Source organism: Microplitis demolitor, chromosome 7 (assembly GCF_026212275.2).
Source record: "Microplitis demolitor isolate Queensland-Clemson2020A chromosome 7, iyMicDemo2.1a, whole genome shotgun sequence".
Classification (NCBI taxonomy): Eukaryota; Metazoa; Arthropoda; class Insecta; order Hymenoptera; family Braconidae; genus Microplitis; species Microplitis demolitor.
Window position 1 is genome coordinate 2948284 of NC_068551.1, and position 26579 is coordinate 2974862.

A 26579-nucleotide genomic window follows, 5' to 3' on the forward strand; every position below is an offset into this window, starting at 1 on the left:
TTGCGAAACTTCAGAAATTTAACGGCGTTTTAATTCTGAGCATTATTATATGAAATATCGTAGACAATTAGTGACGTCGAGTGTAATGATCGATGGCACTAGTTATCTAAAATACTGTTAATTACTACGTAAGTATAAAAGAGTTTTGTGATAAGCGATTTAAATTTATGGTTCAATTATTGTTATGTTTAAATTTGAATAAAAATAAAATTAATTTCATCTACTTAATTTTGTGGTAGTAGTTATGATGTCCTTGATGTAAAAATTTTCGCCATCCCCTGTACAGGTCCCCGGCATTCGAATAAATTATAGTTATAAATAAATTGTCAATTTTAAATTTATTTTCAATACGTGCTATTTTTTATTAATTATAAATACAAACAACAATTGTTTATAACATTATATTTTAATGTGTAATTTTAAGGAAACCGCGCATAATTTAATGTCGATTTATCAGAAAACAAATAAAATATGCTATTGGAATATCAGTAAATACAATTAAATAATATATGATAGAATTTGCGCATAAATAAGTTAATTCTTGGTTATCCCTTTTTTATTCAGTATGTCATAAAGGTCCAGTAGGCTGTCGGTCTTCACCTGTGGAGTTGGCTTTGGTGTATTTGAGAAACATAGTCCGTCTCTCGGTTATTTATTGCAATAGTAACCATCACAACAAGGTTTCCAAATCTTGTTACACTAATAAAAAATTAACAATTGGGATTGTTAGTGCGGAGTCTTAAATTAAAATAATGCTACATTTCATAACTGATCAATTTCTATTCACTATTTTAATGCAACAAATGATATCATTAAATATTAAAAAATGTTATCACTTACCACATTACCCTCACGTTGACACGCATCTAATTTGGAAGCAAACAATGTAATTATCAGGATTATTAAAAAAAATCTTCATTTTACTTGATGGGCTGATAGCTTAACTAAAAAAAAAAAAATTTAATTACATTATTCACTAGTGTAAATTTTTATCCGTGTACTTACCTAAATTTACGCAAGTAGATTTTTAAATTTTAAAAAATAATATTATGTAATTATTAAAAGGCTGTTTTTTACGCTTGCGTTTATCTTGAAACAATCCAATGTATGTTAAGTAATAACGGCTTTCATTATCAGAACGTGGTAAGCATTCGATAAACTTATTTTTTATGCTTCAATAATTTAAGCGATTATTTTTAGTGATAAAGATGATTCACTTATTGTGTTTTTTGTATAATAGTTCGTAGTTGTTTAAAAAAAAAAAATATTAAAGAAAATTTTTATTAATCCAGCCTAGATTTAAAATGGAACTATGGGTTCCCAGATGGCGTTTTCGGATGGACCCATATGGTTTTCTGTAGGAATCCAGCATAGATTCATATACTCGTATCAACAGTAAATAGACATTAAAATCCTGATACCTCGGGTTCTGTAGAAATTACTTACATAGAAACTCTAATTTCTGTATAAATTTCCCACAAAGAAATCCACATCCAGATTCCCATGGTTTTCTACATAGATTCTTATATAAGTCGGAGTATTGGGATTTATATAAAAATTGTACACATTAATTCCTATGGATTCTTACATAAATTCATACTTTTCTATATGGGTTCCTATGTAATCCCACATGGACTTTTTTGATAGGGGCATGAATCAACTGGAATCGAGTGAGTGTTAAAAGAACCCATCATACTGCTTCACATCTAAGTCGTGCAATAAATTGCAAGTTTGTAATTTTTTTTCTCAGTATTTAAGACAATTTTTATTAATTATAAATACAAAGAATAATTTTCAATGTCGATTTATCAAAAAATTAATAAATTTTGTAATTGGAATATTAATAAACACAATTATTTACGTGCGGCAACTCCTCTTTGTTTCATGATCTTGTAAAAGTCCGCGAGAGAGTTAGCATCTGCGTATGGACTTTTCGTTGTTGCTTCACCTCCGATGCAAACTCCCCATCGTAGAAATTTACCATTGCAATAGTAAGGATCGCAACATGGTTGAGTAATCGCTAGACACTAAAACAAAGATTTTAAATAGAATTTCTAGTGCCATAAGTTTATAGTAATTTAATGCAATAGTAACAAGGTTTACTAAACATGTTACACTAATAAACAAATTTTGAATTCAGACTGTTAGCGCCAAATCTTAAATAAAAATAAGGTGACATTCTATAAGTGACAAATTTCTAGTCACTATTTCAGTGCAACAATTGATGTCATTAACTATTGTATGCCTTACTCTCGCCTAAAAAAAAAAAACTGGGTTCCGTCAGACTTTTTTCAACTATGGTCTAATGTATTTTACATTTTTTTTATTTTTATAAAAATTATGATCAATAAATTGTCATTTTAATAAAGAAAATTATTAATTCGGATTAATAATTTTTTGCCAATCTATGAATGATGGCACCACTTGCCTTCGGCTCGAGATGCCGAAAATACTCATATGGCAGCAGTTCTCTACTGAGTAGACCAATTTACTCTTACGATAAGTTATTGATTGGAATATGTACAATATAATATAAATTTATAGAAAAAATAATATTTTTGTCACTTACCTGACCACCTCTATTTCCACACGCATCTGAATCGAAAGCACAAAATGCAGTTATTACAATTATGAACAAAATCTTCATTTTCTTGATAGATTGATAATTAAACTAAAAATCAAAATGAATCACATTATTTTTTGCTTAGTTAATGTAACCATGCTATATGGTAATCATTCTCGTAATGTATTGTAACTGTTACAGTAAATTTATTTCTATGTACTTACCTATATTTACACAAGAAGACTTGTGAATTAAAATAATATTCTGTGATTACTAAAATGCTATTTTTTACGTTGACGTTTACTGTCAAATAGTCTGATGTGTCTTACATATGACGACCTTTATTTTCAGAATGCGGCAATTATTTGATAAAACAACGTAGTTTCGGATAATTAAAACAATTATTTGTGGTGATAAAAATTATGCATATATTATATATTTTCGTTTAATAGTTCTCAATTATTATGAGGAAAAAAACATTTTTTATAATCTGCAATTAAATGTAAGTTGTTATTCAACAAGCATGTTTTCATGTCTTTATAGTTACAGACAATTTGAGTATATTGGCAATAATGTTGAAATATACTAACATTATAATATGAAATTACATTTTTTTTTCATTTGAAACATGGTGATCTATTTCAATTAATGCATGCCTGTGCAGATTGATGTTACGAACATCAATTTTTGATATCAGGGCTACAGAGGTCACTGAAAATCTTTGATGATTTCCATCAATTTCCAAAAATTTTCATAGACCTCTTAAAAAAATCCCTGGCAATGAATCCCTCCTAGATCTTGTAGATCTTATTTTTGGAAAAATCAGATCACCGTAGACTTAATGTAGATCAACGTATGCCTGAATTAGTTTTTTCTGAAGAACGATGCACTAAACTGCAAAAAAATTGATTAACTTTAGTCAGTGAGCGCATTTGTCTTGCATTTGAATATTATGATAAAGACGGCTAAGAAGGAGAAAACGACATGTTTTTAGGAAAAGAGAAAATAAAAAAGACAAATAATGGAATTTAGTTACATATAATGCAAATTTATACGAATTTGAGGCCTTATTCAGTACACGGTGAGAAAATTATGGTAACAGTTACAATATATTATGGGAATGGTTCCCATACTGCATGGTAACTGGTTTTTTTGAAATGTTGATTATAGGAACGGCACCCATATATATTATGGTAATCATTCCTATAATTATGAGTATAATTCCCATATGGTATGGGAATAGTTCCTATGAAATCATGGTAATCGTTACTATGTACCTATGGTAATGGTTACTATAATATTATGGTAATCGTTACCATAATATTATGGAAATAGTTACCATAATATTATGGGAATGGTTACCATAATATTATGGGAATGGTTACCATAATATTATGGTAACCATTACCATATACGCTTAGAACCGTTACAATGTGGTTATAGAATTGGTTCCTATTTGCTTATGGGAACTATTCCTATGAGTATGGTAATTATTACCATGATTCTTTCACATGCGATATGGGAACTGTTACCATAATGATAGGAATTGTTACCATATTTATGGAAACTTTCCCAGAAAGTATGGGTCTATATCCCATAATCCCAAGTAATCATTACCATAACGGTATGGGATGATATTTCATAAACGTACTAGGAACAGTTACTATAATTTTTTCTCCGTGTACAAACAGATATTTCCTACAACACTTTTGAATACTATTCATATATGGAGTACATATGTTTATTCAATTTTCATGACTTATCGTTCTTGAAAAGTAAATTAAAATTTTGTACAATAATTTAAAAAAAACTACTGATGATTACTCTATTTTAACTTATCGAAAAAAGCAATAAAGTATCATTGACGTAATGGAATTTTTTTCTGCACTATTTTCATGAGAAAAAACCTATTATAAATTTAAAAAATTACATTGTAAATTTAAAATTATTATAATTTCTATCATCTACTTCGATGGCTTAGTGACATACAGTTGTAATTATTTTCAAATTAGACTACTTAGCAGCAGCAGATAGTAACAAAAAAAAAAGTCTAACGTAGTTTTCTAGCTTAGTGTGGGTGTCTGATTACAGGAAGATTACAGATTCATGGATTTCACATTAAAAAGCCTGAGGAGTTTCGTTGTGAGTCATCACAAACACCTAAAAGCGTCATTACCCTGATAACAGCAAATATAAAATGTCATGAATTTAGCTAAACTAACAGTAATACATAAAAGTTCGATCTTGAGACACTGTTCTACAATATATTGTAAGTTCATCACCTTATTTTTTATTTTTTATTGTGTGAATTGTATAGTTTGTATAAATTTGATATAAATTCTGTTTTTTTTTTTCTAACGGAACAGCTCCAAAATATTTTGCTTTTTTGGAGTTCAAATATCTTAGGAAATTTTGATTCCGTTGTAGAATCTCAAATTTTTCTCTATGTTAGAGCTCACAACCATTTTTTTTTGTTAAAATTATAAAGTTTAATAATTTGCTCAAAAACAATCGAATTTTCAAATTTTTCTATCAAAGCTGCTCTGCACTAAATTTGGCAATTTAGAAAATTATACTCGCGGATTTATTAGGATATGAATACGGTTTGATTAAGAGATCATTTAGATAAAAAAATTTTCAAAATATTTATTAAATAAAAAAAAAATTGATTTCTTAATATATTACGCCAATTGAGATCAATTTTGAAGCGATTGAACAAACTATTCTATGGGTAGATTAGGGATAATGCAAAAACAAAAATCGATCGAGTTATTTTTGAAATTCTTTGTTCACAATATCTGCTAAAAAGATTTTCTGATTTCGACGCATTTGCCAGCAATAAACGTGACTTTATTAGCCGGTCAAGTAGATCGCGAATTCTTGAATTACGCAGAATCTGTTTGACCGATTGATTTTAAGAGTGGATGAGTTTCGATTGTGAATGAAGTCAATTAATTAATATACAGGCGATTCAAATCGGCCAAGTTGTTTAAAAAGTTTTTAGTATTTATGTGCACCTTTAGACGTTATTTTAAAAATAGAACCGCTTCTGAATATAACATACAATTTACCCGTCACAGTCATGATTTGATCTTTGATTACCAGATGGCACTAGAGCTACTTAAATTTAAATTTTATTTGAACTTTCAAAAAATATTTAAAATATCAAACCGCCATTTTGACAACCGGCTTATCAAATCCCAACAATTAGAAAATTTTTATTTAGGAATATTGCAAAATAAAAGTATTTTCATTTGTTCAAATATATATAAAATTTAATTTTAGGATCATTATTAGAAATTATGACCAGAGTAATCTTTCTCTGTGCAGTTCTTGGAATTCTGTCACAAGGGGTAATTAATAATTAAATTTTAAAAAAAGTTGTATATATTATTAAAACATAAAATTTTGAAGGTTCATTTATCTGAAGCAGAAGTTAATAATGCAAGACATGTTACGCAAGCAACACTTTTTGGCGATGACATTAAGTCATGGCTTACTCCTTATGAGGGAATTTTAGCAACGGAAAATACTCCTGTTTACGGTTTGGTAAAAAAGCCAAAAGTTTCTGTGAATGATACTGGATATGAATTTATTGAGCATAAAGACGTAAGTAATTGGTAAACAATTAATAAATAAATTGGGTTGATGATCAATGATTTATATATCAATATCAATTTTTAATTTATTTAATTTAGGTCATGAAAAATGTTATTGCATACTTGCGTGAAAACAAATCTGATGCAATTACTACGCCAAGTACTAAACCTCCCAAAGTTCATCAAGAACAGGTAATAATATAAATATATAAATATATAAATAATTTGAAAAAAAAATCTCAGCAAAATAGAGTAAAATCCATATACTTTTGAAACTCTTTATTGATTTTCGATTTAAATGTAAAAAAAAATTTTCTCATTATTTATTTAGCTAAAAATGTACTTGAGTTTTTCCAACAAATTAATGCTTGCTGACAATAATTTTCTTAACGTTCTTTCTGTCCTTTTCCTTGTGCAAATAAATAACCATATTATTTTGTAGGATTTTCGATACCATACAATTTGATTCAAATACTTAACTTTTAATTATTTAGAACACTGTAGTTGAAAATAAAGTTCCTGAAAGGTCTGCCCGACAAAAAATTTCGGACGATATAAACCAGAAAGTTTACGATATAATTATGAAAAATAATTCGAAATCAAAGATATATAGTAAGTTGTTAATATGATTTAACAATAAATTATAATAAATAATAATTATCAATGATTAAACTTGGCAGTAACGATTCAGACAACACCAAAACCTTTTGTACCATATCCCAGTATTGTATATCCTGAGATTCTCGTAATTGTTGACAATGCGCTATTCAAAAAATTGGGCAGTAATGTGCGTGATGTTGTAACCCATATTCTAGCATTTTGGAATGGTGTAGACTTATTGTTTCGGAATCTCGAGAGTCCAAAATTCAGATTCAATATTGAAGCAATTCTCATAATTGAGGTAATAATATTTTTTAAAAAAATTTGGAAAATCAAAAAGTGCACGACTCATAATGCTCATTTATTATAAAATGATGAAATAATAACAAAAAAATGGCGGGAAACACGAATAAATTTAAAATTTGTTTCTTTTTTTTTTTTTTTTTAATTGTATTAGTAATTTTTTATAATTATAAAAGAATTTTCTTAAAATATCTCGATTAATAACAAAAAAACATATATATATATATATATATATATATATATATATATATATATATATATATCAATAAAAACAAAAAAAAAGAATTAAATTGAAAAAATTCAGGCTTACCAATTAGCAATAACACAAAAAAAAAAAAAACAGCTGTACTAGGACGGTAATGTGCAAGCGCCCCTGGTGGAATAAATGTACTTATAATGTATAGATATATCACCATCCATGTTAATTTTACATAGATATATATATATATATGTATAGTTATACAGCCTTTTTATTCTTTTATTAATTGTAATTAAACGACACTGAATTACTTAGCCATTTTCAATAGGGGATCTACAATTTTTTCAAAGAATTTAAAAAAAAAAAAAACTGTTTCAATTACTGGATTTTTTCGCAAGTTATCGTGTCTACGAGTTTCATACTTGACCGACAGGAAATTTTTTTAAACTATTTTGATGTTTTTTCGGTTTTTATTGAACTAAATAAATTTTTGAAAAGTATGGAATTAATCTCCATTAAATTATCTTCAAAATGGTATGCAACTTATCTTAATTCCGTAAATCAACAAAAGTATAATAATTCAAATAGTTGCCAAAGTGAGGCGAAAAAAATTTTTCGATCGTAAAGCACTCTCTGATGCTTCGCATCATGAGTTGTGCAATAGACATAAATTTGGCAAATATTTTTCGTTTCTTGATTCATAAAATATTGTTTTTTAACAGGACCCAGATGGTTTTACAAAATTAGAGTACGCACCAAATAAAATAGATGCTAATGAACTACCGTCCACAATTGGCAAATGGTTGTACCGTAACAAAAATGCTTTTCCACTTGATAGTTACGATGTAGCTGTTTTAATGACATCGTAAGTTTATCAAAATTATGTTATTTTATAAAATCAAGGATATGAACGGCTCGAAGAGTAGAAAATTAATCGGGGGCTGAACAAGTGGATAATAGCTTGTTCGAAACCAAATGTTAACGAATGGCGAGGGCCCTTTTTTGAATATTGAGGCGAGGTTGCGTCTCACCATTTTATCTCGAAGCAACCTGTACATCAGTACAGGAAACTGGTGCGACAGAGGACCTCTCTAAGCCCTCTTTTTACATTAATTAATTAGTTAATTTAATTTTCAACTTTGAATCGATAATATTTTTTTACCAAAATAATTTTATGTAAATAGTCGACTAAGTAATTGAATATAATAATGTTTTTTTGTTCATATTGAAGCAATTACTTGATCTCACGAAGGAATGAAACAATACTTGGAGGTATATCAAATTCAGCAGGGGCATGTAAAATTTTACACGGATCAAAATTCGTTGCCAAGACAACATTTGTTACAGAAATTGGTGATTTTTACGGTATTCGTAGTATGGCTCATGAACTAGGACATTCGTACGTATAATACTGCATCGTAATAAATATATCTAAAGTATTTCATGTTCAATCAGTCATTTTTGCATTCAGCCACTCTTGAATTGGCTAAAATTTTCACGTATTATTATTCGCTTAGTTAAAAATTTGAATTAAAAAAAAATTTTTTACCCATGTTAAACTTCAGGTTTGGTATTGTAAATCATGATGGCGAAGGTAACCAGGGATGTCAAACAAAAGATGGTAATATTATGGGACCTACCACCAGAAACGTTGGATCTAAATACTATGAATGGTCACGGTGCAGCTTGGAAGATTTAACTCAATCTTTTATGTAATTAAATTTTTTATTATTATTTAGTTCCATAAAAAATAGTTCACTGTAAAAATCGGAAGTGAATTTTTTTAGTGTACTCATAGTGATAATTACTGATTTATTTATAAATTAGGCAATAGAACACCAAGTTTAATAATTAATTTATAATGTTACAGTGAGGGTAATCTTATCTGTTTATATAACGAAATTCATAAGGAAGGTGCCGCAGTTCCAAGATTATTACCTGGAAAAATAGCCGGCTTAGATAAACAGTGTGATGCCAGAGTAGCGAACACTTTTTCTGTCATTAACGAAGATGATTGCAGAAAATACTTTTGTCGGACAGAGGAAAATAGTAATGGGAGTTATGAGCAAACTGAATGGCCAGTAGGGCCTGCTGATGGGTCCAGTTGTGGCCAAGGTAAAATGTGTCTCCTTGGAAATTGTGTGCAAGAAAATCTCATACATTAATCGAGTACTTTAAATTTTCAACGCAAGATGTACGACAATAATGACGAAATTGAAAAATAGTAAATTATTACTATTTCATAAAATGGAGTGATTTAAATTAATGATAATGTTTTGAAACGTACCTAATAATTACTTAATAAAATGTTTTTCAAAATTACTCACAGATAATTTATTTTTCAATATACTTATTTTTAATGGATTTTATGTCATAAGATGGGCGGCGGAGTCGAATTTTAAATTTGCGATGATTTCCGACGTCAAAAATCGAGAAATAAACATGGAAATGGATAGAAAATTCCATGTTATTATTCTCATCCATCTTCACCCATCCTCATTTATCCTCATAAATTTCTTATTCATTGTTCAAAATATTAATTTTTATTTTTTAGAATTAACACTAAACAAATGTCTAATAAAACTGCTGATCCAAATTACCTCATGATATCCGCATGCTCGAAAAATTCGGAAGTGATTTCGAAGTGAATATGGTTTTTTTTTCAATCCAAATTCCCTCGGGGTTCCGGAGTTTGATCCCTATCGTAAAAATATTTATAATTTGACTACGATCAGATAATTATTGCTTCTATAAATTTTCAGTACAGCACAGAACAAAATATTATGACATTTATAATTTAACACACGACAATTTTTTTTATATTTATTTGAATAAACCGAATGCAACTGTTGTTTAAACAGATCGAAAAATAAATAACACATAACTAATAGGTGTTACAAAGGTTCCAGAAGATCTACAAAATTAATCAAATGTATATTTCTGATTTTTGATACAATTATAGTATTTATATTTACACAATAATTCATAACATGTCTCTAGGCCCTTTGACATTGAATTTATCTAAACAGCAATAAATAAATGACAATGAAATATATGTATATTTTATTTTGATTTATTTAAAATTGTGCAGACAAGTGTTTTACGGCGAATTTTCTGAATAGGCGATAGAATTTATAATAAGCCGACATGCGGAGTAATAGATTAGCTTCTTTTCATTCTCGAGAGGATTCACTTTCGATTTCTGAACACCATCAAGCGGTTCATTCTATTTTTTACTATGGCTAGTAAGTGATTTTAAACCTTTTTCATAAATTTTTTCTTTTATTATAATTATTGTTATTTTTTTTATTGGAAAATTTTATAAAATATTTTTTTTTTAGCCTTATTAAAATTAATCAGTCAATTAATTTTTCTGAGTACTGTCTTAAGCGCTCCATCTCAAGAGGTAATTAATATAAATTTTAAAAAATTAATTATTTATTTTAATAAATAAAATAATTACAGATACATCATCATATGACGACTGAAGAAATAATGGAAGCGTTTCATACAGATGGAACTGAAGGTAAAAAAAAATAATTTAGATATTTTTAATGTTTGAATAGTTATTTATTTTCCGTATATTGAATTTTAGTACCGCCTTATGAGGTAATAGAGATCCATTCATCTTCTGTTAAAAAGCGGGAAAAGCGGGATATCAATGGAGGACATATTTTTGAATTAAAAGCTTTTGACCAAAGAGTTAAATCATGGATTACACCTACTGATGGAATATTAGCTGGCTCAGATACTCCAATTTGTGGAGTAAGAAGTAGTAGGGGCGGTATTGTGATAACTCCATACCCAAAAGTATGTATAAAAGTTAACTAGAAAATTTTTTTACTTTTTCATTCAAATTTCCAGTGAGCATGAAAACTTTTTTTTCTGCTGGGTAACACAGATCACCCAAAAAAAATAATTAAAAAAATTCATAAAATTGTTTAGTTTGAATCCAAGTGAAAAAAATAATTTTTGATACAATTAGTAATAATGAAGACACCGTATGTAATTTTTTGGCCATTTATTAAATAATTTTAGACAAAAATTCACTAGAAACAATTTTGAAAATAAAAAAAATTTTTGGGTTCCCAAATTACGAAAAAATAGTAGTGAGTCATAAATTATAACTAAGAAAAATTTGAAAAAAAAAGTAAATTTTTACCAAATTTTTGAGTGGTCTGTTTTGCCCGACCTTCTCTCCTCTGTAATTATTTAAATATTTTTATTTATAAAGGCGATGGAAGAAATAGAATCTATGTTGTATCATAATAAAGAGAGCGGAATTACTATGACCGTTAATCAACGTCCTGATGGAAGCAGAGCAATGGTAGTTACATTACTGAATAATAAATAACTATTTTTTATTGAGTAGGAAGTAAACAAGTTTCTTATTTTTTATATTTAGAATGGTATTATTGGAGATAAAAATTGGTATGTTACCCCCGTGCCCGATCGTCTGAGAAACTCAATAAATCGGTACAGAAGATCTGTTGATGATATGAAATCTGAGTACGAGGACAAATCCTACCATTTTGTTTTTGAAATACCGAAAACTCATCATAACACAACTCTGATGGCTCGTAAGTTATTTATATATACATATTATATATCAACAATAAAAATAATTTAAGTAAATGATGTTGATTTAAATGTAAGACTTACTTTGTTTATTTTTCAGCACTAACTCAATCAACGAGAACAAAACGCTCTGCAGGACTTCCTTTTATTGTTTATCCCGAAGTTCTTGTAATTGTTGATTATTATCTGTACCAACAGCTCGGTGGTTCTTATCAAAAAGCTGTGCCATATCTATTGAGCTTTTGGAATGGAGTTGATATGAAATATCGTGGCCTGCAAAATCCAAGATATCGTTTGAATATAGCAGCAATTTTTCTTGCCGAGGTATCAAATGTATTTTTTTTCTACAAATTCCGTTTAATTTGAACGCTAATTTTTTTTTAAATAGGATCCGAGCGCTCTTATATATTTGGAACGATCGAAAATCAATAAAATCGATTCTATTGATGCTCACTTTTCATTACAAATGAGCAGCCAATGGCTCCACAGACATACATCAGTAATTCCATCGCGTTTATACGACGTTGCTGTTACGATGACAAAGTAAATTTTATTTGCTCTTGTATAGAGTAGAGGTACCGTTTTTGGATACTTTAGATCCAGTTTTGGTCACTTGAAAAATTTAAATAAAATGTCCAAAAATATAACAGTGACCACATATGGTACCTTTAGCCTACGCATTATTTAATACTTAAGAAAAAAAAAATAAGTATCAATTTTTATTAATTTTAATTTGAAAAACTCTCTTTTATTTGCTGTATTAAGATACCAACTGTTCATGAGAAACGAGAGAAATGGCGCTTATGATGAATATATTTTTGGTCGTGCTTGGATTAGCGGAGCTTGTCAAAAAAATAATGAATATGGAGATCAGAGATCTGCGGTTATGCATGATGATGGAGCTTACGGAGGAATTCACACTGCAGCTCATGAATTGGGACACTTGTAAACAATATTTATATTTATGCTAGTAAATATTTGTGAGCAATAAATTAATTTGGATAATACTATTACAGGCTAGGAGCTATTCATGATGGTACTGATCACAGAGAATGCCCAAAACAACTGGGTAACATAATGGCTGGTGCACCAATTTTGGATTCAGATAATTCGTACAATTGGTCTCCGTGCAGTTTGAATGACTTATCTAATTTCTTCCGGTAATTATATATTATAAATTTATAATAATAGATTTTTGATTAAGGTCTGGAAGTGGGCTCCACTTTTGGGCGGTAAAAATATTTGAATTGATTAAATTGTGTGTATTAACAGCCGTAGTGATGCCTCGTGTCTTTACAATAAACCGAGCCCAGGCAGAGAACTACCGAGATTGTTACCTGGTAAAATATTGAACGCAGATAGACAGTGTTCAATAATTAACAAAAACACGGTAGCTGTGGTTACTCCTCAGATTTGTAAGAGATTGACGTGTCTTGATCTACTGACCAATAGACCTTATACAGATTGGGGCTGGTCAGCAGCTGATGGTACTAATTGTGCTCGAGGAAAAATATGTCTCTATGGAGATTGCGTTGATGAAAATGTAATAGGATGATTAAATACTTGAACTGTTTTTAATTGATGTTATTAATTGGACGGTTTTTTCTAATCAGGATAAAGAATAGTCGAAGAATTACGGTCTCAAATATCAGCAGTCCCTCTACTTCATGTTCCTGAAGATCGGAACGTTTTTCGCGCACTGAAAATGAAAAATATTTATGTAATTCGACTGCTTAAGGGTACTTTCGGAAATTCGGGGTGGTCTAAAATTTTTGGCTGACATACCAGCAGATAAGCGGAATATTTCAAAAGTCGTCATCTAGTAGATTTTTTACTTATCATTTTTTTTTTTTGTTGCGCGAAAGACGTTCCGAACTTCAGGAACATTCACGTCCAAAATACAGAAATTACATTATTTATGAAATGCAGTAATTATTTAGCAATTATTAGAGTTTCATGTAAAACTTTTTTCAGTTATTAATAGCGTTTTATTCATAATAAAGTTCTGTTCAATTAAAAAAACAATTATAAGATGTACTTTTGATTACAGTGTAAACTGTAATATTCAGTTTTTTTATACAAGGGCCCGGTTTTTGCAATAAAAACTGTAATTTTTCCACTGTTTTTTTTTCCGTGAAAAGTAAATTTTGGTTAAAAAAATTGTTCTAGACCAAAATTTGGTAAAGACAAAATTTTGAAAAAAAGTTTAATTTGGACATTATTGGAAAATACCGTCCAATTATAAGTGTAATAAACTTTTTAATTTTAATAAAATTTTTTGAATGTTTAAGAGTTTGTTTATTCAACTATTTCTGATATTCTATAATAATATAAATAATTTGCAGTAATGTACGGATCTGTTACTAATTGTTGTAACTTGAAAAAATTTCGTGTAAAAAAAAAAAATATCTTTTGTCATCAATGGGTGTTAGTATTTAATTTGAATAATCGAACACGTCATCGAAACGCTTCGTAGAATTCATATAATCACATACAACCGCATAATTAATACAAATTTGAACACCTGTGCTGGCTACAAGGTCAACGTAGACTAGTTTTTTTGTCATTGATCTGAACACCTGGATTTTCGATGTTTTGGGTATTTTATTATTCTTATATAAATATATGTATATACTATGATAGGGCCGGACAAAAAAAGGTACCCTAAAATTTTAATTAAAAAAAAGTTTTGTTTTGAAAATTTCTTCACTTAATTCACATATAAACATTCAATTTTTTAAAAATAATAATCTGAGGTAATTAAAATTTCGATATCAAAAAATTTGTTTCAATTTAATGAAATTTTTTAAAAATACTGTCACTAGTTGTAGAAATTTTTTTCTAACGATTTTTGGAAAATCTATTCAAAGATAAAAATCTCGATTTGGAAAATTTTTTATTCATATAAGTGCGACCCTATTGAAAAAATCCATATGGGAATCCAGCCTCGATTCGTATATGGGTTTCCACATGGCATTTTTTGATAGATTCGCATATGGTTTCTTATAGAATATTAACTAATATATATAGTTTTTGTCGGTATATATTCCTGAATATATCTTTTTCCATGTGGGTTCTTATATAAATTCATACTTTTCTATATGGATTCCTATGGGTCTCCATGGATTTGTTTCATAGGAAAATGTAACTGACAATTGGAAATTTTTTGAATATTGGAATAAATGAATGGAATGCAAATAGAATAAAAATTTTAAAATGCGAATTGAGATAATTGAAAAATCAATGCGCGCATTTTTTTTCAATTTCATTATAATAATTAATTAATTTATTTAATTAAAATTTATAAATTTTCCCATATGCCATATTCACTACATAACAAGAAAATTTGATGATTTCATTACCGCCAGTAAAATTGTCTGACTTTAATTACTGTAAAGCTTGATAAGGCTCGCGATTAAAAAATTATAAACTTCAAAATGACTAATTGTCAAAAAGTGTTAATCAGCAGTTAATTTCAAGTTTTTTTTAATGCTATTTTTTACGATAACAAAAGCAATTAAAAATACATGCAATATATAAAATTGGTAATCAATTTTGAGTTGGCATTTTTTAAAAATAAAAAATTGATTTCAAAGCCCAAATTGCATCACCAAAATAAATGATCAATGACGTAACTCAAAAGAACATATTTGATAAAAAAAAAAAGTTAAATATATGACGTAAAATAATAAACAACAATTCAAAATTCTAGACCAATTAAATCTATAATTTTTATCTCATTGCTCAAATATTTTTACGTTAATACGTCAGTAATTAAATAAAAAAAATATTCAAATGATTCTGTTTCAACAACTGTACTATTAAAAAAAAATATCGATGATGTTGAATTTAAAATAAATCATTAGAATATGACATACTTGTATTATCTATTATTTTATCTTAAAAAGTTGACACTTAACTTGATCGCGTGATCATTAATTGAAAAATTATAGATTTACACTAATTATTACGTAGAAAAAATAAATAATCGAAGTACTCACAGATTGACGCCCAATTATCAATGAAAACTTAACAAAGCAACTTATCAGCCTAAACAATTACAAAATTTGAATGTTTAAGTGACATAAAAGTAATAATGATAAATTTATAAAAATAAATATTAACTCATATGTACGATAATATGTGAATAGAACTAATGACTTTTTAATGAATTTCAGTAATCAAAATAATTAAAAGTTAGTAACAGTATGTGTAAATATGTGGTTTTTTTTCTTAACTGAAACGATTGACGTTTGATTTATAAGGAAGTTTGTGATAAAATAATCATCACTTTACTTTTTTAATCTCTTAGGTATCGGTTCATTTATTTTTTAAACGTCACTATGCGAGGTAAGTGGTAATTTTTTTTTAAAACTGTGATTAATTTACAGTTAATTTTTTATTTTATTTTATTCTTAAGTAATTCAAAATTTTACGTTTGTTTGGAAATTTTATATTGGCTTTGTTTTTCAAAAAACTGGATAATTTTTAAAAATTCACGAAAGCAATAAATTAATTATATATTGAGCAGTTTTTCTTTTTCTTCAAGTAAAAGTTTTTTTTTGGCGAGATATTTTCGAAATTTAAATCAAGCGAAAAAAAAGAAAACCGACATTTTGAAATTGATGCAAAAAAAAAAAATTTATTCATTAGAATTCATCAATAAAAATAAAACATATTTACTACTAATTAAATTTTAAGTAATTAATTTATAGACAATTATAATTTTCTTTGTTATGAAAAAAAAAAAAAAATTAATTATATTTTTAAAATTTTTTCAGAATTTTTTTATAAAATTATTGTCGGACTATTTTTGCTTCATGCGGTATCAGGAAACCAAAATGAAGGGGTAATTTGTGATAAATAATTATCATTATATTAAACAATATAAAAAATTGAGACTTATCAATTGTCATAATCAAGTTTGTTATTAATTATTATTTTATTTTTTTGACAGAGATACGATAAAATATCTGGGGAAAAATTATCTACGACCCGCATGGCTAGTTTTTATGGTATAGTAGTTACACAAAAATTAAAAAAAAAAATGTTTGAAATGCAAATTAATTCAATAAAATTCAAATTTAATATTAGGGCCGACTTATAAGCTAGCGCCGGAAAATTTAACGAGGCAACGAAAAAGAAATGTTAATGGACAACGTGGATTCCGAAAACATATCAAATCATGGCTCAATCCTCTGCATGGAGTTATAGCAAATTTAGATACGCCAGTTTACTCAGTTAGAAGTTCTCGTAACAGACATCGGCCTGTCATTGAAGAACATCCTAATGTAAGTTCATTTTTGTATAATAACGATCTATAATTATTATAATTATAAAAATAAGTAATAGTCAAGAGAAAGGGAGAGATGCAAATTTTTTGAAAATTAAAATTATGAAAAAAATGCGCCCGATAAATTTTTTTCAAATTGTATCTAGAGGCAGCACGAACGTAATTACCAATTAGGGCCATCTAAAGTTTATGTTTAAAATTTCAATAATTTTAGTATAATTCATGATTAGAAATAAATTTCACATTCATATGACTGAGAAGCGTAATAAATTTTGGATCAATAAATTTTTTTTTTACTTAAAAAATTTCATGGGGATTTTTTTTTATTATGGAAAAGAGTTTTAATAATTTACATTTTATTTTTTAATAAAATTATTTTGTTTATCCTTTCCCTTTTCCTATATATGAATTTTGTAATCATAAAATTAAAATTTTTATGTTCAACTTTCTGTTTACAGGTAATACGTCACATAATGTCAAATTTGTATGATGATATAGCGCATGCTTCTACGTTGGATATTAATAAAGCTAATGACCGCAACAAATCGGTAGTTATATCATTTATAAATTCTTATTTAATATATAAAAAAAAAAAAAAAAAAAAAAAAAAAAAAAAAAAAAAAAAATTTAATCTATCAATATTTATTGATTAAGATATAGGCAATTCAAGCTTTTGCTAGTGCCGATGTGTAAAATATATTGAAGATTATGATAATATTTCGGGTTAGATTATTTCAGACAAACTGTCATTGGATTTAAAAAAAACTTGTTTGGAAGTAATTTTCGTGCTAGACTGAACGGCTGCTCAATTTTAAAACCCAGAACGAGTTAATTTTCTATAAAAAAAAAAAAAAAAAAAAAAAAAAAAAAAAAAAAAAAAAGAAGTAGAAGTGATTATAGATTTTATTTCGATCCGATATTCACTCCGTCCGTTTTACTGTTTTCTTATTTTACTTCAAATTTGAATCATGAAACAAAAAGCTCCAGTCATTTTAATATCAAAAAGGGTGGGGTAGCTTGCAATAAATATCACAAAAGGGAAAAATATGAAAATAATAATTTACTTAAAATTCGGCAGCCAAAAATTGTTGGCAGATGAATTTTAGTTTCAATAAAAATATCGAATAGATAATAATTGTAAATTTTTTGAAATTTCAGACAAATGGTTATCAACGACCCACTCCTCATATTACCGGACACCGAATGAAATATGTTCCCAAACAAATTAATAGGTACTCAAGACCTATTTCTAATAGTATTTATGCTAATATTACTTTTTATAGAGAAAACTATAATTTAGTCAGAACTGACAGCAACAGTAGTAATCATATACGTAAGTATTTAATAAATGAATTTGGTAATTAATAATCAGTAACATATTTATTAATAATTATTTTGGATTTTGAGCGATGATATTAATTACAATTTTTAACTTTAATAGCGCTGACAGAAAAAAAAACATTAGAACCTCCAAAAATAATATATCCAGAAATATTAGTGATAGTTGATTACGCATACTACAAATTATTTAATCGCAGCATTTGGGCATTGGTTCCATATCTGTTAGCATTTTTCAACGGCGTCGATATGAGATTCCGAGGGTTAACCAAACCTAAAGTCAGATTGAATATTGCTGGTATTCTTATTGCTGAGGTAATTTATATACATAATTATAATAAATAAATAAATTTTTAAATTGCAAACTTTAAACACAAAAGTCTGTGTCTCCGTATATGTATATGTCTAGTTAATGAATACCAATAAATTAAAAAAATTTTCATTTAAAATTCCGTAAAAATTTCTATATAAATTATCACCTACAAAAGTATATTCAAAAAAGGTGACAAATTTTATTAAAAATTTAACAGACCTCTGTCTTTTCCCTGTAAGTATACCCGGGTACATATTTTTTTTACTTATCGCTTCTACACTAATGGCTTCTAAAACGACCATAAAATTAAGCGAATAAAAAAATTTATTAAATCAATTTTTGAAACTAAAACTTTTAAATCGCATTTTATTAATATGATAGAGGTTTTTTTCTTTTCTATTCTTAATTAAAAAATTTTCTTATTACCAATAATTGATAGATAAATTATGTACATACAGGATCCAAAAGCTCTTTCATTTGTGAGATCAAATGTTCGAGGACATCGAAACTTGTATGTTGGAGAAGCAATAGAGAATAAAAGATCATGGTTATTCCAACAAAAATATAAAATCCCGCTTGATAGCTATGACATAGCTGTTACACTGACTTCGTGAGTTGAATTTCTTTTTAATGATTAGGACAATAAGTTTTTATCTAATTAATTATGGCCTGTTTCTTGATTCGATTATATTAAAGATATGAATTACAAGCACAAGATCTCGATGACAGCGATAATCAAATTAAAATGAAAGGTATTGCTACGAAACAGGGAGCTTGTATGATTGATAAAGAGTTTGGATTAGTACTTGAAACGGCAATTGTTAATGACTTGGGTGCTTATGACGGAATTATGGCAGCTGCTCATGAAATAGGACATTTGTAAGTAGATATCATCAGAGTTTATAAATTACTATGAAGAAATTGATCTATTGAGTATTAATTAGTTTGTAACCAAATTCAGGCTGGGAGCGGATCATGATAATGACAATAAATACTGCGCTTATAATCAAGGTTATGTTATGAGCCCATTCTTGGTTTATAAAACAACGTCGTGGAATTGGTCACCCTGTTCACGATCTAATTTCCGTATTTTCTTCAGGTAATTTTTATTTTATTTATTTCTTCAGTTTTCAACATGAATAATATATCAAGTTGTCAATTATTAATTCATCGTATACTTATTTGATTTCAGATCGGGAAAAGGTACATGTTTGTTCAATAAACCAAAAAGAGGTACAGAGATACCAAGATTATTACCTGGAAAATTATTGGACGCAGATGGACAGTGTCAAATGTTAGGGAGCTCATCAGCTGACAAACTTGATGACTTAATGTGTATAGATTTAGTTTGTAATGAAAATGAAAATTCGATAGTTCAAAGATATTTTAAGTTTGGTGCTGCTGATGGAACTAAGTGTGGTATTGGTAAAATTTGTATCCATGGATCATGTATTTATGAAAATGAAATATCTTATTAATAATAAATGTAAAATTATGACGACAAGACATGAAGTAATTTTAAATCTTAAGAAATAAAAAAACCAGAATAGTACTCTTTTAATGACTGTGTTGTAACCCACTTTTATGAACTTATTAATAAAAATTCATACATAATTATAGAATATAAAATAACGTTGGCTTCATTGGCCTTCGGCTTGTGCTGCCAATATTTTTACTCATGTATAAAAATATTTTTCTTTTGTAGATAAAATAGATTTATTGATCACTAATAAAAATTATTTTGAAAATACTGATGATTTATTACTTTCGCTAATAAATGCGTTAATATAATAAGTGATATCACCCCAGACAACATTCAAGTCGGAATGACTGCTTTACGACGTCTTTTTGAAGGAGTCTTCAAGAAGTCTTATGATGACTTCTTAAAGATGTCATTTTTAAGAACTCTTAATTAAAAGTTTTTGAAAACTCCATAAATAAGACGTCAGTTTTTTGACGTCTAAATGTATTCTTTTTTTAACTTCTTTATGAAGTAAAAATTAGGAGCTCCTTAAAGACGTCATGGTAAATTCATACTAAAGTCTTATTTACGAAGTCAGAAAAAAGAACTCTTTTGAAAGACGTCTTATTGAGCTCGCTAGGTGGCTCATTCGACATCTTGAGAACTTCTTAAAGACTTCTTTAAGATGTTGATGAGACATCCAAATCATAAATAGGAACTCATTCAGAACTCATTAAGACGTCATTTTGCTATCTTGGACTATAGTCTATTCAGCACATTATTGAACTTCTGGATGATTAATATTAATATAGACTATACAATCAAACTTTTTTTCACATGGGCAGAGTGAAAATTGAAGTTTTAGATGCAGGTATGGTGAAAAATTTTTTATTTCAAATTTTTTGTATAACTAATTATATATGTAGTGAAACATACCGTACACGTATATCTCGACAATGAAAATTCATGCGATTAACATTAGAAACACAATAAAAATTATTGTTTCCTCACGACTCAAAGTTAACGATGTAGCATAAAAATTTACAGAACTTGAATTTCATGATAAATAATAAATATCAAGTGTATTTGTAAATCGAAGACTCGTGAGTAAAAAACAAAGTTTATTTAAATGGTATCTATATTTTCTTCTGAGTTTTTAAAGTATAAATTGAAATTTTATATTTGTGTGTTTAATATATACGTACATACATATATATCTACGTATACCTACATATATATTATTTGATTGATTGATTATTTATTGTTAATGAAATAATAGCGATCCAATCCTTTACACTATTAGTTATATCGGGTGATACTTCATCAGCCAATCCGCGTTAATATCTGAAGAACCAACTGTTAAATTATTACATTGATTTACATTATTTTATAATACTTACGTCTGTAAGTAGAAGATAAATAATACTTAGATGTATTAAAAAATTATAAAATAATGTAAATCAATGTTATAATTTCACAGTTGGTCTGAAGATGTTGGCACGGATTGGCTGATGAAATATCACCCGATAAAACTAATAGTGAAAGGATTGAATTGTTATTATTTCATTGACGAAAACTATAAATTGGAAATTGAAACTTTTCATTATTACATTAGAGGGAATTTTTTGAAAATTTAAAAAAATCTCAGTATGTCTGGTAAATGATATTAATTATTAAATAAAGAAAAATTTTTTTTAATTATAAGACGATAGTATAAATTTGAAAATTAATTTAAACATTTTTAAAAAAATTTTTTAGTGTTCCTGTCAATAACTATATTCGGATTAATTTTACTTTGCAGTTTGTCAGCACAAGAAAATAAAAGGGTAATAAAAATAAATAGATAATTTTTTTAAATTAATTAAAACTGTCATTTAACTTGTAATCCTAATAAAAACTCTTCTGAAAAGTGTTTTTGTAACATTCAAATATCATATCGTCCAAGAAATCTACAGAAGATTATTATCATATTTATATACGGAGAAAAAATTATAGTAACTGTTTCTAGTACGTTTATGAAATATCATCCCATACCGTTATGGTAATGATTACTTGGGATTATGGGATATAGACCCATACTTTCTGGGAAAGTTTCCATAAGTATGGGAACAATTCCTATCATTATGGTAACAGTTCCCATATCGCATGTGAAAGAATCATGGTAATGATTACCATACTCATAGGAATAGTTCCCATAAGCAAATAGGAACCAATTCTATAACCACATTGTAACGGTTCTAAGCGTATATGGTAATGGTTACCATAATATTATGGTAACCATTCCCATAATATTATGGTAACGATTACCATAGGTACATAGTAACGATTACCATGATTTCATAGGAACTATTCCCATACCATATGGGAACTAACCTATGATTATAGGAATGATTACAATAATATATATATAGGTGCCGTTCCTATAATCAACATTTCGAAAAAATCAGTTACCATGCAGTATGGGAACCATTCCCATAATATATTGTAACTGTTACCATAATTTTCTCTCCGTGTAGTGAATATTATTTATGTTAATTTATTTCAATTGTTTATGATATATTGATTCGATAAAATTTTTTAATTAATTTTAGAACAGGTTTTTAATGAAATAACGAATTATTAATTACAGTTATTAAGAAAAGAAAGTAATACTGATGTATTTTTTGAAAGACAAAAAAAACTATGGCTTAATCCTGTTTATGGAATATTAGCTGATTCAAATACGCAACTTTATATGGTTAACTTTACTCAAGACAAACGTCGACCTGATATTAGAGAGTGGCCGAATGTGAGTTAATAATAAATTTTTTAAAATAATTATTTTCTATTTTTTTTTCGCGCTTGAAGTGTGCAATTATTCATTTCTTTTAAGGTAATATATCACGTGATGTCAAATTTGAATAATGAAATAGAACATGCTACCACATTAGGAGTTAATAAGAATAATAGTAATTATGAAAAAATTAAATCAATGGTTCCTTCTGTACTTCGTAAGTAAAAAGATTAATTCAATTTTTAATAGCATCTTATACACCGTGTGGAATAGGTATTACTCGAGTGTGATTTTGGTTCACACACGATACTACAATACTCAATATCACTAGATGTATACAATAGATTTATATAATTATCAAACCACTAATTTGTAAATTTTTTTTCATTCTCAACTTATAACACTACTAGGAAAAACTGATCGTGCATTTCCGCCAATAATCTACCCACAAATTTTGGTAATCGTCGACTATTCTTTGTACAAAAAGCTCGATAAAAGCCTGTGGAAAATGATACCATATCTCCTAGCATTTTGGAATGGCGTAGATATGAGATTTAGAAGTTTAAATCGTCCTAGAGTCAGATTGAACATCGCCAAGATTCTTATTGCTGAGGTATCAAAAACTTTATTGACAAATGACTTTTTTTTTTTTTTAATAATTTAATTGATTATTAATTAACGCAGAATCGAAGAGCTCTTACTTATATAAAATCAAATCTTTATGATAGAAGAATTTTGTATGCATACAGATCAATAAATAATAAAAAGAGATGGTTATATGGTCAAAAAAATGTTGTTCCATTAGACAGTTACGATATTGCTATCACAATGACTTCGTGAGTTTTAATTTTTTATCATCATACGTTTTTTTTTTTCAAGTCGTTAAAATAATCCTGATATATTGCTATCTATTGATGCTCTTACGTAAATGAGGCATAGAAAATGAATCATACATATATATATATATATATATATATATATATATATATATATATATATATATATATATATATATATATATATATATAAGGTCAAGGCACGACAAAATATTCAAAAAAATATGATTATCGCCGGATGTTCACAAATTACATATATTTCAAATTAGAGTCCCAATTAATTATAAAAGAATTATATTCAGTGTCTAAAAATCACAAGAAATAATTATTCTCTAATATATCCAATCGTGCTCGGTCTCTTTTATTATAGACGCAGAGAAATTTTGAGTAAAAATTATCCAAAAAGTTTGATACTGCGAAGACATGTAGTAAATATCGAAATTTTTCCTATGCACATTGTAAAAATATACTACTCGATAGCATGAAAATTAAGTGCAATTTCTATTAATTACGTAGTAAAAATTGAGTTACTGGCTAGATGTCATTACAGTACCAAATATTATGGGTGATTTTTAGTTAAAAATACTCTGCGTGTATGTTTTCTAAGTAATATTCGAATGTTTTTGAAAAAATTGTCTTGACTACACCTTAATTTTTATGATTTAATGGAAAACTGAAAAATCTATTGTGATGACTCATCATTGATATTAATTTTTACAATATGATTATAAAGCAATTTCTATTGTAGATATAAAATACTTTTACCTCCATATAAGAATGACTTTGAGAACAGTGCAGAAATTAAAGGTATATCTTCTGGAAATGCTTGTAAGGTTGATCATAGATTAAGACATTCTAAGAACATTGCTATTGTTAATGATTTGGGTGCTTATGACGGAATTATGGCAGCTGCTCATGAAATAGGACATTTGTAAGTAGAAATCATCAGAGTTTATAAATTACTATGAAGAAATTGATCTATTGAGTATTAATTAGTTTGTAACCAAATTCAGGCTGGGAGCGTATCATGATAATGACAATAAATACTGCGCTTTTAATCGAGGTTATGTTATGAACTCATACTTGGTTTATAAAACAACGTCGTGGAATTGGTCACCCTGTTCACGATCTAATTTTCGTACTTTCTTGAGGTAATTTTTATTTTATTTATTTCTTCAGTTTTCAACATGAATAATATATCAAGTTGTCAATTATTAATTCATCGTATACTTATTTGATTTCAGATCGGGAAAAGGTACATGTTTGTACAATAAACCAAAAAGAGGTATAGAGATACCAAGATTATTACCTGGAAAATTATTGGACGCAGATGGACAGTGTCAAATGTTAGGGGGCTCATCAGCTGGCGAACTTGATGACTTAATGTGTATAGATTTAGTTTGTAATGAAAATGGAAACTCGACAATTGAACGAAATTATAGTTTTGGTGTTGCTGATGGTACTAAATGTGGTGACGGAAAAATGTGTCTCCATGGTTCATGTTTATATGAAAAATCTATAATTTAATGATATTCATTTATCAATAAATGTACTATAGTTTTATCAATAAAGCAAAAAAATAATAAAAATCCATTAGTAAAAAATTAGTTTGTTTACGACATCATTATAGTGAGAAGAAAATTGACTATGAAATAGTAAAAAACATTTTTTTGAAAAAAATTGTAAATTCTTAAAACAAAGAAATCAATTATTGTCCATTATCATTATAAGTATTCACTTTTTCAAATTTCATCGCTAATTTTTTACAAATGAGCCCAATTTTTTTTAATTTTCCGCTAAGAAAATTACAAATATTCGGTAAATTATTGTTTTTGTATTAATTACTTTTTTTTTTATTTGAGGCATTGTTAGGAATCTTCGTTAATAATATTCTGTACCTCAAATTTATTATTTCGCTAAATTAAAGTATAAAAACTCAGGAATAAATAAAAAACCAGTTGCCCAAAAATTGAAAAAAAAAAAAAAAAAAAAAAGAAAAGTGTTGTGTTCTCGAAAAAATTTTTGGGCATTTTACTTTACTCTAATAGTTTCTTTTCATTTGCATACAATAAATTCGAGAAATCAATAAATTGATAACAAATCTCAAAAAATATATTCAGCAAGAATTGGACTACGTGACTTTTCATAAATTTTTTTTTTTTTTTTCATTAAAAAAAAAATTATGCCCTGTCTCAAAAATGATTCTTAAGTATCTTTTTTATTGTCATACTTAACGAATGACCGATAAACTGAAAAAAATTATGCAAAAGCTTAGAAAAAAAAAGTAAAAGTAATATAAAAAAAAGAATGATAGATTAAAAAGACGTTAGAAATGGCCTATCTGCCGCATAATTTACAAGTTATTCTAGTGGTGATGTCACTCCTTTCATTAGAATACAAACACAAAACGTCAAAAATCATAACGTGAAAAAAAAAAAACGTGTCCATGTGAGGATATTTTTTTTTCATTCGAAAGAGATATATATTTTCTTTTTAATACATTATCCAGGTAAAAAACTATCAAGTGGTAGTAGTAGACATAGAAGTTTATAATACGGGTATTCTAAAATTTAAAAGTCAGTTCCTCACGTTAAGAGTTGAAGGGAACTCGGAAGATCTTTGTTCCTTTTACAATAACGAGTAGGTAAGATCATTAAAATATTTATTTATGTTAATTACTCAAATAAATAATTATTCAACATTGATAATATGAAAATATTTT

The 26579-nt window shown here is 27.6% G+C and overlaps 5 protein-coding genes and 1 long non-coding RNA gene across 14 annotated transcripts in view; 4 read left to right on the plus strand and 2 right to left on the minus strand.

The window, feature by feature from the left end:
• Positions 1-337: 337 nt before the first annotated feature.
• On the minus strand, positions 338-12009 carry LOC103571142 (uncharacterized). Of its 7 annotated transcripts, none has more exons than XR_549029.1 (8): positions 11927-12009; positions 3154-3457; positions 2788-3053; positions 2570-2671; positions 1862-2027; positions 1006-1706; positions 841-944; positions 338-699 (listed from the first exon to the last, which is right to left on the minus strand). It is a non-coding gene; the product is annotated as an uncharacterized LOC103571142 (long non-coding RNA). The 7 variants fall into 7 exon arrangements; XR_008403962.1 differs by lacking the exon at positions 11927-12009 and adding an exon at positions 4494-4560 and having other exon boundaries at positions 3172-3457; XR_549025.1 differs by lacking the exon at positions 11927-12009 and adding an exon at positions 4494-4560.
• LOC103571141 (A disintegrin and metalloproteinase with thrombospondin motifs 7) lies at positions 4744-9586 on the plus strand. Of its 2 annotated transcripts, XM_008549187.2 has the most exons (10): positions 4746-4832; positions 5849-5916; positions 5978-6172; positions 6262-6354; positions 6657-6774; positions 6843-7063; positions 7987-8129; positions 8496-8663; positions 8830-8976; positions 9135-9586. In XM_008549187.2, the coding sequence occupies exons 2-10, from the start codon at positions 5866-5868 to the stop codon at positions 9427-9429; spliced, it is 1431 nt and encodes a 476-aa protein (XP_008547409.1). In that variant the 5' UTR covers positions 4746-4832; positions 5849-5865; the 3' UTR covers positions 9430-9586. The 2 variants fall into 2 exon arrangements, with proteins under 2 accessions (XP_008547410.1, XP_008547409.1); XM_008549188.3 differs by lacking the exons at positions 6657-6774; positions 6843-7063 and having other exon boundaries at positions 4744-4832.
• Positions 9675-14132, plus strand: LOC103571140 (venom metalloproteinase 3-like). The gene is made up of 11 exons (XM_008549186.2): positions 9675-10509; positions 10606-10670; positions 10730-10790; positions 10860-11074; positions 11499-11591; positions 11670-11844; positions 11943-12166; positions 12231-12385; positions 12608-12787; positions 12859-13002; positions 13115-14132. Exons 1-11 carry the CDS (start codon positions 10503-10505, stop codon positions 13395-13397), a joined length of 1602 nt encoding a protein of 533 aa, XP_008547408.1. The 5' UTR covers positions 9675-10502; the 3' UTR covers positions 13398-14132.
• The window catches only part of LOC103580479 (uncharacterized), a 101374-nt gene continuing 86821 nt past the window's right edge, over positions 12027-26579 (minus strand). The window contains exon 6 of the mRNA XM_053740449.1: positions 12027-12115. The gene's annotated coding sequence lies outside the window, so the exon portion shown is untranslated. The remainder of the gene's footprint in view (positions 12116-26579) is intronic.
• Positions 15651-21160, plus strand: LOC103571144 (A disintegrin and metalloproteinase with thrombospondin motifs 1). Its single transcript, XM_008549189.3, has 11 exons — positions 15651-16192; positions 16624-16691; positions 16800-16857; positions 16937-17133; positions 17594-17683; positions 18294-18468; positions 18577-18788; positions 19245-19396; positions 19483-19665; positions 19748-19885; positions 19979-21160. Exons 1-11 carry the CDS (start codon positions 16186-16188, stop codon positions 20262-20264), a joined length of 1566 nt encoding a protein of 521 aa, XP_008547411.3. The 5' UTR covers positions 15651-16185; the 3' UTR covers positions 20265-21160.
• On the plus strand, positions 21325-25464 carry LOC103571145 (A disintegrin and metalloproteinase with thrombospondin motifs 5). Of its 2 annotated transcripts, none has more exons than XM_053740559.1 (10): positions 21325-21380; positions 21864-21904; positions 22007-22074; positions 22878-23036; positions 23121-23238; positions 23432-23634; positions 23706-23857; positions 24606-24788; positions 24871-25008; positions 25102-25464. In XM_053740559.1, exons 2-10 carry the CDS (start codon positions 21898-21900, stop codon positions 25382-25384), a joined length of 1311 nt encoding a protein of 436 aa, XP_053596534.1. In that variant the 5' UTR covers positions 21325-21380; positions 21864-21897; the 3' UTR covers positions 25385-25464. The 2 variants fall into 2 exon arrangements, with proteins under 2 accessions (XP_053596534.1, XP_008547413.1); XM_008549191.3 differs by lacking the exon at positions 21325-21380 and adding an exon at positions 21494-21652 and having other exon boundaries at positions 21729-21904.